This window comes from Sinocyclocheilus anshuiensis, unplaced genomic scaffold (assembly GCF_001515605.1).
Source record: "Sinocyclocheilus anshuiensis isolate Anshui unplaced genomic scaffold, SAMN03320099.WGS_v1.1 scaffold877, whole genome shotgun sequence".
Classification (NCBI taxonomy): domain Eukaryota; kingdom Metazoa; phylum Chordata; class Actinopteri; order Cypriniformes; family Cyprinidae; genus Sinocyclocheilus; species Sinocyclocheilus anshuiensis.
This window is the reverse complement of record NW_015557181.1, coordinates 1,607,891-1,620,752: the sequence shown is the minus strand read 5'-3', so window position 1 is coordinate 1,620,752 and position 12,862 is coordinate 1,607,891. Positions and strand designations below refer to the sequence as shown.

Genomic DNA, 12,862 nt, shown 5'->3' with positions numbered 1-12,862 from the left:
GTGTGAAATATTAACATTTGTTGTTTTTCAGATCAGCTGCTATAGAAGACAAACTGAAATCTGAGTGCAGAGACAAGCAAAGGAATAGTAGTATATTTTCATGTTGTATCACCTCTGTTACAGAGATTTTTGAATCAGGCCTAATGGAGGGTGATTTGGTCAATCTTGAATATATTAAATATATTACAAATAGATTAAAATCCAACTTAAACATATCTTGAAATACACTTAATATACTTAAAGTTGTTTCAAAATAATGCATTTAATATGCACTTAGTATAGTATAATTTAAATATAGTAAGTATGTCTGAAAAAGCACAATTTAAATATAGTTCTTTTTCACCTTTTGGTGTCCAATGTTTTTAGCTCTTTTCTAACATCATACCAACTTTAGGTCTAAATATTAGCAAACCTTGAATTGATCGAAAGTACAGAGAGACACATTTGCATTGCCGTTCAAATGAGTCTTTAAAGAGTTAACACTGATTTGAATAAGTTTCTCGACCTTCAGAAAGATGATAGTCTCTCTCTCAGCATTATTAAATCCTCATTTGAGTTACAGAACGTGCTGATAGGTTTTACATAAGTCCTCTTAATTGAAGCGTAGTGCGAGGTCACATCTCACCTCACCCTTGTGTCACGTCTAAATCACTTAATTGGTTTTATGCCTCTTTTTTTCAGCCTCTGTCTTGTGTTTTGCACAGAACTGAACAACTGGATCTAAAGTCAAGTGTTATTGTTATTATTGCTCATTTCTGAGGTTTGAGTATTGTTCAAAACCCCACAGTAAAGAGGGAAAAATCATCCATTAGATCAGTGGTTCTCAACCCAATATCTGAAGGCTATGTCTGGTATTTTTGTTGTATTTATGACTAAGCTGCTTGTTGTTTTTTTTATTATTAACAAACTTTAATAATTGGTTGATTTAACCACAATTCACAATTTCAGAAGTTTCAAGAGCCGTTCATTTAAAAAGTGTGTGTATGTGTATGTACTGTACATATTTAAATATGCAAGAGTTATATATCAATTTCAATTTTTGTTATTATTAGTTGTAATGCAATTGTTATATAAATAACTTTAATATACTAAAATAAAATTTAAATGTATTTATCATATTGAATAAATTACATATCTCAGTTATGCAGTTTTTCATGTTAGTGATTATTTTGTTATATAATGTATGTAATCTATATAATTGCATACATTAATAAATGATCATAATACAATTATATAAATATCTATATATAAATATCTATCATTTATATCTAGTTTATGCACTTAATACATTTATTTCAAGTTATGACTTAAGCAATTTAAAGTTTATAATATTATTTTATTGTAGTATAGAGTATATAGCGTATATATAGAGTTTTAGAGTAGACATTTAGAATAATTATGAATTATTAATGTTATAAAATTTGATTTATTATTATTAATATAATTTTATTATATAATTTGTAATGTATATAATTGCATACATTAATATATAATACAATTATATAAATTATAAATCTATATTCTATAGTTTATGCAATATAACAAATACATTTCAAGTTATGGTTTAAGTATTTAAGCTTATTATTATTATTAATAAAAATATATTTTTTTATAGTGTGTGTATATAGAGCATACAGTACATTTAGAGCGAAGACTTGTATAGTTATTATTAATTGTTAATGTTATAGAATTAATATTTTATCATTATTAAAAGTTTATTAATTTAAATACTTTTGAGGCTCTCTTGTACAACCCCCAGGCTGAGAACCAATGCAATACACGTTAGACTTAGTGAAAAAAATCTATTGGTTGCTTAATACTCTAACCATGCATAAACCGTATTTTCTCAAAAACATAAACATGCACATACATGTTGCTTACATATTATTGTTGCCCAGTTTGTGCTGAATACAGTGTAATCAGACTATAGCAGTTAAGATGTTTTTAAGAAACTGAAAAAACACAAATGCCAGGGCATGTCAAAACTTCTCCAGGGCCCCAAAAACCCGTCAGACCCCAGAGGCTTAAAATAACAACACGTTAGCAACCACCTTGAACACGCTAGAAACCACAGCAGCCTCTTGAAAAGCTTTCCCACCACGTTTTTCTGTCCTAGAGAGCTAAAAGGACAACGTTGTGTACGGCTCACAGAACAATGTTTGAATCATGAAGATCACTGGTTATCATTCAGATATCCGCTCATCTGAGCGCGCGTGTGTGTGTGTGTCACTGTATTGCGATCTCTCTGGCTCAGAAACGTCACCTTTAGTGTTGTTGACTCACTGGTGTGGATGAATCGATAGGAAGTGTGTCTTCCTCCTCTCGAGCCACAGAGCTCTTCACAGTGACACCAGAACATCGAGAGTTTAACCTCTCACACTTTCAATTGAACTTCTCACACGCACACTGTCCTCAGAGGATGCGTGTTCATCGCTGCTCAACAGGCGGAGGGTTGTGAGGTTTAATGAACAGCTGACTTGAAAATGACCATTTTTTAATCAGCATTAATTCACCCCCAAGGCTTTCTGGCTACAAATATTTGGCATGAAATGTAAAAAGTAGATATTAAGTTGCATGTCAGAGCTGCTTTTTTCCATGCTGTAATTTATACGGTCACGCAAAGTAGCATAAATGTAATGCATATGACTTGTGTACTAAGTCTTTATGCATCAACATTATATGTCAACACAAGGCTGGTATGACCAAAGCATATTTGCTTTTTAGTATTTAAAGTGAACTCTTTCTAAATGCCATGTTTGCATCCATTTGAATCACATTACTTGTTTTTTTTCTTTTTTTTTGGCATTTTTAAAAACAATTGAAGAACCAGTAAAAATTATTTTGTGTGGTTACTGACATTATGCCAGAAAAACTGTACAGTATCATATTTGATATGCATAAGGCCTCTAAATCATGAATTTGATCAAAGCTTTGCTTAAAAACCTGTCATTTTCTTTACTGATTTTTATAAAGTAAACATAAGAATAATTTTATTGTTGGTAATTTTTCAAGATGAACACTTACTGGACTGAAGCAACTTAGCTTGATTATCCAGACATCATTTTGTAAAAAAATCATGCTCAAATAATATAAACGTTCCTTTTGAAGAATGTTTATTTGTTCATCTCTTAATCATCATTGTATTACATTGCATTATATATTTCGAGCATAAAACCAAGCATTTAAATATAATTTTAGTAAGACATATTATTCGAGATATAGGGTTATGACTGATATTTGTATCATTTTATGCAAGTCTGCTGTACTGTTATAAAGATGTCACTGATTTGCATTACAAACATCAGAATTTCATCTTTCTTGTATCAGCATCTGCACCAAATTGCATATTTTTGCTCCGTTTGGGCCTCTGAATAAAATGGAGATTTTTTTTTCCTCATGAGCTCTATAGGCTATTCTCCCTATGTCATACTTTATGAGCCATAAAAGCCTGATGTATTGTGAATATGATACTCAACAAAAACACATGCACCCTTTTCTATACATAAAGGTTTAATAAACTGCTCTATTTAAAAACAACAACAACAACAACAACAACTATTATTTCAGGCATTGTTGATTGTTTCTCTTTAGACACTGGTCAGTGTGCTGTAATACCCTCTAGTGTTAGTGAGACGCGACACACTTCATCTCCATATACTGTGTATAATAACTGCTCTTCTTGTGTATAATAAATAATCGTTCCATTCTCTTCTCTGTCTGACAGGCAGCTGCGCAGCTAGATCAGTTCGTGTTTGAGGAGACACTCAGTCTGAGCTCACGACTAAATCATGGATCAGAAGGTGTGTAAAACCTGCTGAGCTGACAGAAAATGGCTCTTTTGCTGAGTGCTCATTTTACTGTGCTGAATTTCTTTGTGTGTGTGTGGTGTATCTTTGCAGTCCACTTCACCCCAGAGACATGCGGTGAAAAGCAGGTCGAAGTCTACAGAGGAAGTCCAGCAAGCGAAAAAGGTTAATTGATACTTGTATCAATATAAATGAATCAGCAGATTTTTATTTTATTTGTGTGTGTGTGGAAAGTCTAGTATAGGCCTAGTTAATAATAAAACTGGATGCCCAATGTAAATGCTAATTTTGCCACTATTTTGAAAGGAAAAAGACTGATTTCTAATATCATCAGCTTGTCACTGGCAACAGTTTAAAGAGACTAACAACAAGTTATTTGAAATGTTTACATGTTAGCAGCTACAGTACAGTACCCGAGTAACTGTACATCTGGTCTGATGCCTCAGACATAAAGCAAACTCTATTGCTTCCTTGAGTAGCCTACTGAGGATTATTAACACCAAAGTGCTGAAAGAATGCATAGGACCACTATGCAATGCATTTCCTAAACATTATTTGAATAACTATCTTTTGATTAATGTTAGGCCTTCCACATCCCCCAGAAATCACTGCCTGGAGGGTCAGAGCTGGAAAAGGTGAAGGTGAGTGTCCAAATATTCCTATAATGATAGCAGAACCTGAAAAAAAGCTTAATGGATGGAGAAATAAATGCCTCTGACTAGAAAAAAATATAGCTATTTATTTATTTGAAAAAGAAATATTTTACATATATGCATTTGACATATTAAAAAATACATAATAAATACATTGACAATTTAAATTAAATAAATATTATTATAAATTAAATTATAAATGATTAAAAAATAAATATTTTAAAGTAATATATTCCCCAATATTTAGTTCATTTTTCAATGTATTTACTTATATTGTCAGTAAATAAAGTAAATACTACTACTAAATGGCCCATTTACTTCCATTATAAATGCTCTTTTTGCATAAAGTGCATAAATAGTTAAAACGATTCTCTGTGGTAACTGGTCATTTCTAGCATATTAGGGCTGTGAGATCTATTTAATGTGCTCTTTTTATTAAGAGGAGACACTGCAGGAAAAAAACACTTTTTTCTTTTTTCATGCACCTGTCAAGTTTGAGATTTTGGGCTTTTTGGTGTTTCATAGTGTTTTCCAGTCTTGTTGAAAGAAAACGTCCACAAGACACTAAGTGTTTCTTTTATAGCACTTTATCTATTTGTGTCAATAGATTTAAATTACAATACATATTTTTAAAGGACGTTTTTCTCCTACACTGAGCCATAAATCTCCACTTCAGTAGCACTTACACACACCAAACTTTACATTTTTATTCCTGTCTATATCCTTAAGGTTTTTACAGAGGGATTTGTTCATATATAATTTGCTTGATTATATACAACATTTATTCCCCCCCCAAAATTGTGAAAATATAGTGTTTTCTGTCTGTTTTCTGAATTATGGAGTGACAAAAATGAGAGACCCAAAATTCCCTCTGTAAAAACATTTGACTCTAATATGTCACAAAAATTAAACAAGAATTTTGAAACTGACTTCATCCGGTGTTTAGAATTTTGTACTAGAAATGTATACAAATTAGTGCATATTTCATTAAATAATGCCTCATTTGCATATTTAAACCTAACATTTAAACTTGTAATACAAAAATGTTTAAATTTTACCCTATTCACTTGCAGTGTCTCGCCTTAAAGGCTGTTTCATTAGATTGGTTTCATGATCTATCATGACCTAGCTCTTAAGGATTTTATATAGAACAGATGAATTAAATATAAATATATCCAGCATGATATAAAACTGTATGTTTATCTCTTGGTTCTGTATATTTCAGGAGGGACCAGAAGAAAATGTGACTCCAGCATCATCCACAGAAGAGCTAAAGTGATGCTGCCATTAATCTGTGTTTCTCTCTCACACAAACACACACATAATGATAAATGTTTGGTTTTAAAAACAAGGTTTGGTATAGTACAGTTAAAGCATTAGCTCCTTCTTTTGTTGGATTTTCAGTACAGCTCAACACACGTGCAATTATGAAATCTGTCGATCTGCAGCACGTTCAGTCTGCATCTCTGTACACTGACAGTACAGATACAAACACAAAAAAATTCTATAAACACAATGCTTTCACTATGAACATAAGGGCATGTCTGCTTTTACAGTAAAGAAGCTCAAGTTAAATTTAAATCCATTTAAATTAATAGTATCTTTGCTATTTTTTATTACCTCATCATAATTGGGCAGGACAATTTCTTCGCAGCCAGTAGGTGCTGCTGTTAGTGTGTAAATTTTGGCAGTCATATTGATATTTTGGGTGTCTGACATCATAAATCTACAGAGCCCCTAAAGGGACATTGTGATGGAAGAATTATATTTGAATGCTTTTACTGAATGCTTTTGCATTTTGCATCACAAAAGTTATAAGAAACAAAGTTAGTGAGCAAACACAAAAAGTTTTACAAAAAGTAAAAGTTTTACGAGTAAATGCACATTTTTCCTCCCATCAATTTTTTTTAAAACCATCTTGTCTTTTTAGGGGCTCCATAGAATCCCTCAGATATCAAAATTAGTAATTTTTTCAATTTAGTTTTGATAAATGCTCTTTTTTTTTTCTTTCTTTTGTGTTCTGAAAGTTACAGCACATTCTTTTTTAAGAACGCTTAATGCTGGCTTGTTTCTACAGTCTAATGGTATGTTTGTCGAACGTTTTTCACTCCACACTAGCTCTCTCATGTATTTGGGCCCCTGTAAGTCAAATAGTGTCAGACGCTCATTCGTTGACTTATTTATTGGCATCAGCTGAACAGAGCTGACATACAGTATGAGTCAGCTGAAGATGTTGTGTAAGTGCTTACAGTATCCATAAGTTAAACAGTTTGTGCTAATAAAGTTTTAACCACTCATCATTCTAAAGTTCAGTGATGAAGTGACTGAGTCGCCCTCACAGCATCTCACACCTGTAAACAAGTTACATGAAATCTGTGCAGTCTGTATAATGCAAGCAATTTCTGACCAAAGTAAAATTAAACTACCATCAACAAGTCTTAAGATAAGATGCGTTTAAGTAACCCCCCCCAAAAAAAGGTCATCCAGGATGTGTCACTTGCTCAGCAATGGATCTTCTGCAGTGAATGGGTGCCGTCAGAATGAGAGTCCAAACAGCTGATAAAAGCATCACAATAATCCACAAGTAATTCACACCACTCCAGTCCATCAATTAATGTCTTGTGAATTCGTTAGGATGTTTCATTAGGACATTTTTACCGTCAGACTGTTTCTTCTGTCTAAAATACCAGTCCTTTATCCATAATATTTCTTTCTTCCGTGAAAAAGTCATCTTGTCTGAATCAGGAGAGAAATATGCACAGATTAAGCACCGTTTACATGTGAAAACAGTCTAAAACTGTTTTAAACCATTAAGTGGGTGGATTTTAATGTGCGACTTTTTCACTGGAGGAAGTGTTATTATTGATTATGGTCTTGTAATTTGACCAGAAGCGATGGTTTGAAGTTAAAATGCTTTAATGATGGATTTGTTTACAAACACGCAGCTTTTCACGACACAAGATGTTAATCGATGGACTGGAGTCGTGTGGATTACTTGTGGATTATTGTGATGTTTTTATCAGCTGTTTGGACTGACGGCACCCATTCACTGCAGAGGATCCGTCAGTGAGCAAGTGATGTAATGCTACATTTCTCCAAATTTATCAATGATGAAAACAAACACATCTACATCTTGGAAGGTCTGAAGGTGAGTACATTTTTGGCAAATTTTGGGTGATCTAATCCTTTAAAACAGCTTTTAAGCAGCCTGTTTGTGCTTCTACAACACCGATTTAATGAATAATTTCTCATGAACTGCAGTTTTTAAAGAATGAATTCAGTTTTTAAATACGGTTCCCATTTCTGTAAATAACCTAACTCAATTTGTGTACAGTGAATGTGGCCTAAACAATGCTAAACACTTGCAATCCCTTTTTTAGACTTATTTTTTTAATGGCTGTCCTCAGATTACATTTTTTCAGAGGTGAACTGGTGCATCAAGCTGTCTGACTGCTGACACTGCAGGCCTCTCCACAATAATTAATCTGACCAGACCACACATGACTGACAACTGACCACAGCTCCATGAGCTAATGCTAAAATCATTAATTTTGCTCCAATACTTGGTCCAGATTTTAATCTTCAGTAACTGTCAAGTTTAGTTGTTGTGTTTTAAGCATCACTATTACTCATATAATTTAATAAACCCATAACTTTAAAGATCAAACTTGGGCAGTACGTTTTGTACAGGCAAACACCACAAATTTTCTTTAGTAAATAGAAACATGTTTTTATTATTACAGCGGTCCTGAAGACTTGTTTTATTTGTACCTTTCATTTTGAGTATTTAAACCTAACACGTGTGTACGTGTCTAACACCTAGTACAGTGAAGATCTGCAAAAACATTTGACAAAAGTAGTTCTACACCAAAACTTGTTTTGTTGCCCTGAGGTAATGGCACTAATGCCAGCTGGCAGCGTCTCAAAAGTTCACCTGCGTTGACGAGATCGAGGAAGTCAGATAAACTAGAAAATGTTATTGTTTACCAAGTAACCTTTTCAGGAAGATGAAATGAGTTATCATACACTGAAAAAAGTTTGGTGCAGAAACAGTCTTCACTCAGAAATTGCTTGTAAATTTAACATATAATTACAAAGAAACAGCAGATCACATTGAAGCAAACATAACATTTTGAAGTAGAAATATTGAAATATTTTCTACAAAAAAACTGGTAAAATGTACTCCAATCGTTTTATTTACAACTTTAAAAAAAAACAAAAAAAAATAATAATTTACAGAGTTCTTAACTAAAACAAAAACCATAAAAAACTTTAGTTACTTGAAATAAAAGAAACTTTCACTGAAATAAAATAAAGTATATATTTTTAACTTATTTCAGCTAATTGTCAAGGCAACATTTATATTTAAATTTAGTTTAATAATGTACTAATATAACTAAAACTAAATAAAACAAACAAACAAATAAACCTTTATAGACATTTCCCAAAAAAAAAAGAGAGAGAAAAAGGTGGCGAACACACAACAAAGTTACTAAAACTTTACAACTGTAATGAAGACAGAAAATATAAAAATTCAGAATATTAATAAAAACTTTATTTGTCTCAGTGACACGAAAATAACACCGTAGTGTCTACATTGGAACCAACCATGGAGATATAGAGTTATTTCACACGTATTCAAATATACAATTTTAAAATGAAAGACCGATATCTAATACTTAAAAAGATGTGCAGTGTAAAATGACTTTAGAGGAAAAAAAAAAGAGAAAATTGACATTGTGGCATCTCTCCACAAGATGTCATGATTTTACAGTAAAGATACGCCAAAGTCTGAGGAAACAGGTCGATTTTAAAAAGAAAATGCTAGTTTTCTTATAGAATCTTTAGGACCGTTCATCTGACTGTGATATGAATGTTTAAGTGGTTTATTAACCAGCAGTTTATGCATCACTGATCCTGCATTTGGGTCTTGGCTCGTTTAACTGAACTCTGATGGCCCATGAGTTAATTAGTCAGAGAAGGTCATTATGGACACCTCATGACAGGGTTTCCCATATAAACCTCTTTTACAATGCGGACTGTCAATTTAAGAGCCTCCTCAACCTCTCTAGAATCAAATCCGGACCCCGAAAAGGTATGATTTAATGTGACCTTTATATTAATCTGTCAGTGTTACTAGTGAAGAATCACCTGCTGCTTTTTGTATATATTAGTCAGACTCTGTAAGTCTTATTGAACCTTCACTGTGTTTTTGTCTACTGTACTGTACACTGTTTCAGTCTTTCTATTTCATTAATCAAAAAATGCCATTGTTTAGGTAAGCACTTACCTCAAACTGAAGCCATAAAAAAAGTTACTTGAAATAAACTTGAACTGAAATTAATAAATAAAATAAATAAATAACAAAACCCCTAAACTCGTTTTAGACTATTTATTTATTTCTCATTTTCATTTAACTTGATATACTATAGCTAAAACTGAAATAAAAATAATACAAAATGTATAGAGATGACAAAACACAACTATACTTTAACTAAAAAATTCAAATAAGTAAAACAAAGTAGACTAAAATAAAGCTAGAGTGTCCAAATATTCACTGCAATCCTCTATGGAGATATAGAAACTGTTACATTTCACATATATTAAAATATAAGTTATAAATAAAACAGATTATTGAAGTATGTTTTACAAGAAAATACTATTTCAGTCTTTCTACTGTACTTTATGTGCCGTTTAATTGTAATCGTGATATTTATCATCAATTTTTGAGTGATATTATTTTTTTTCACTTGTGTTTTTTTTTCTTCAAGTGTAGTGACCCCAAAACACATTTGAACACTTTAAAATGTATTTGTCATCGCATTAGATAACAAACAAGTGACATTTATTTTAAAGAAAGCACTCTCAGGACTCTTGTTGTTCTGTGCACGTATTTCTGATTGAGTTCATGTAGTGTTGTGGCAGGCTTGCATTCAATAAAACCATATTTGGCTCTCAGGGTCACAATGGAGAGCCTGGTCCAGTGCTCAGAATGGCATTGTGCAAGCCGTCTTGTGATTTTGTAGCTTGCTGTGCTCTTGTGCTGATAAGGGCGAGATTTTAATGCCATGTACGGCTCCATTTATACAAAAGCAGGTCAGTGTGAGAGCACAGGCTCCAAATGCAGAGCTCTTTCAGTGGTGCAGCTGAGAATGAAATGGTGTCTTTGAGTTTATTATGTGTTTGCTGCAAATGTACCAGTGTTTAGGCCTGGTTTATTGCAAAACATATGTTTTAGAGCAGGGAAACTCAAAGTCTTGCCCATGCATGGGCCACAATAAAGTACAATGCTTTAACTAAAATAATCAGAAAAGTCACTGCATGGGTGCACTTTGATTGTGATATAGTTTGATGATGTTCACTGTAATATTTTCCAAATTTGTCATTGGTTAATAGTTCCAGAAACACATATTTTCACCCCAAATTGCTGTTTTGGGCTTGTTGCGATGCTCAAAAGTACAGAGCAATTTGTCCTGAAATTGACACAAAATGTTACTCCTTTCAGGGAAAAAATGTGTAGGCCAATAATAGCAAACTTTTAGAGCTTAAAAGTAAAAACACAGTTTAACACAGAATGAAATGATGTATTTGCTTTGACATCTCACTTCAATTCTAAACCATTGCATCTAACAAGAAACCACCATCTTGACTTTGCAGATTAATTATAGTAAATTAATAGCACCTACGTTGCCAAAAATATTGTTTTTTATTTTACTGTACAAATATATAAACATTCAGATTCATTTACTTGAGGTTTTTGTTTTAAGCATCAATAACAGTCATGATAAATGACAAACGTATCTTGACTGATTTTTTTACCAATAATATTAATTTAAATATGCAAACCGTCTGTTGTAACTAACCTTTGAATGGGGGGAAAACTGAACACCTTAGTCAAAGATCAATGTGCAAAAAATGTAAATGGTTATGAAATATCTTTTGATCTCTACACAGACTGCAACATGTTCTCACGGCCAATCAGAATCACCACTGCAGAGCAAACTATCACCTTCAATGGTAAGATGTCAGAAACATTTAGACATTCATTTTTCAAGTTAGAATGTTTATTAAGCATCAAATCAGCATTTCAGAATGATTTCTGAAGGATCATGTGACACTGAAGGCTAAAGTAATGATGCTGAAAATTCAGCTTTGCATCACAGTAACAAATTACATTTTATATTATAAAAATAGAAGAGCGTTATTTTAAATTCCGGTAATTATTTTCAGTTATTTTTTGCTGAATTTTTAATACATTAAAAGCAGACTTTGTTAGCATAAGAAACTTCTTTAAACATATTTAAAAATCTTTACTGGCCCAAAACCTCAAAGGCAAATGTAACATATGTACATATATTACATTTCTGTATATTAAATATATTTTCATATGAAGTAAAAACATGTATGAAATGTATTTAAAATTTGAACAATTTCATATATTAACAAATATGCATGTTTATGTATATACTGTATTTTTGGACATATGTCATGTACATGTAAATCCATCCTAAAACCATCAATACATGTTGATATTAGTAGATATACAAGATAGACATACATTTAAAAAAATTATTACAAAGCCACAAACATACAGATATTTTGTGTATATCTTGTTTTAATGAAGTTGCATATATATATATATATATATATATATATTGTTGACATACTGTAGTGTACAGCATATGGTTGCTACATATAATACCATTTAAATAATCATCATATGGATATTGTTAGAAGAATATGTGTATATAAGTTTTACTATGGGGATATGTTATAAACTTCGCATCTTCATCTACCCAGAGAGTATGCAAAAATTATATATTGCATGATAACATACTGTATATGGCAATATCACTCTTAATATAGACAATTTATTTTAAAGAAAGACAGCAAAAGCAGGGGTTTTATGATAAAAGAATAGATGTGTTTGTGTTCAAATTGTATAGGACAACTTCCCAAAGTCCATTGTGTGTCTAAGTCAAATGTCCTGTTTGAATTTTTTAGGACTTTTTAGGCTTTTGCATTCCGGAATGCTTATTTTTAACTCTACAAAGTAACAATGTAAATAAATCAGCTCACATGCACATCGACAACATTGAGACAGGAACATTGTGTAGCTGAAAATGTATTAGACTGTATAAAGAACTTTGCTCTTCTCTTTAGTGCCCACAAAGACCAGCGAGGACAGACGTGGAGAAATGTCTTCACTGTTCATTAGCTTACTGAGGATTCCTCTCCTCTTGCTCTTGCTCTATGGGTTTGTGTGCTCACTGGACATCCTAAGCTCTGCTTTTCAACTGGCTGGAGGTAATCATTCCTTAACTGACCTTTACTCCACTTTTTGCATTTTTTAACCACATCTTTTCTTCTAGCACATTGGCATTTTACTTGGTTTAAAAATTT

At 32.3% G+C, this 12,862-nt stretch overlaps 1 protein-coding gene and 1 long non-coding RNA gene across 2 annotated transcripts in view; both read left to right on the top strand.

Moving 5' to 3' along the window:
* The window catches only part of LOC107678630 (uncharacterized), an 8,203-nt gene extending 2,003 nt beyond the window's left edge, over positions 1 to 6,200 (top strand). Inside the window, exons 2-5 of the long non-coding RNA XR_001632953.1 lie at positions 3,725 to 3,800; positions 3,900 to 3,971; positions 4,391 to 4,447; positions 5,685 to 6,200. This is a non-coding gene — a long non-coding RNA (uncharacterized LOC107678630). The remainder of the gene's footprint in view (positions 1 to 3,724; positions 3,801 to 3,899; positions 3,972 to 4,390; positions 4,448 to 5,684) is intronic.
* A 4,327-nt stretch (positions 6,201 to 10,527) lies between these two features.
* The window catches only part of slc34a1a (solute carrier family 34 member 1a), a 21,247-nt gene continuing 18,912 nt past the window's right edge, over positions 10,528 to 12,862 (top strand). Inside the window, exons 1-3 of the mRNA XM_016473961.1 lie at positions 10,528 to 10,555; positions 11,414 to 11,476; positions 12,623 to 12,766. Of these exons, the coding sequence (XP_016329447.1) occupies positions 10,528 to 10,555; positions 11,414 to 11,476; positions 12,623 to 12,766 (235 nt within the window). The remainder of the gene's footprint in view (positions 10,556 to 11,413; positions 11,477 to 12,622; positions 12,767 to 12,862) is intronic.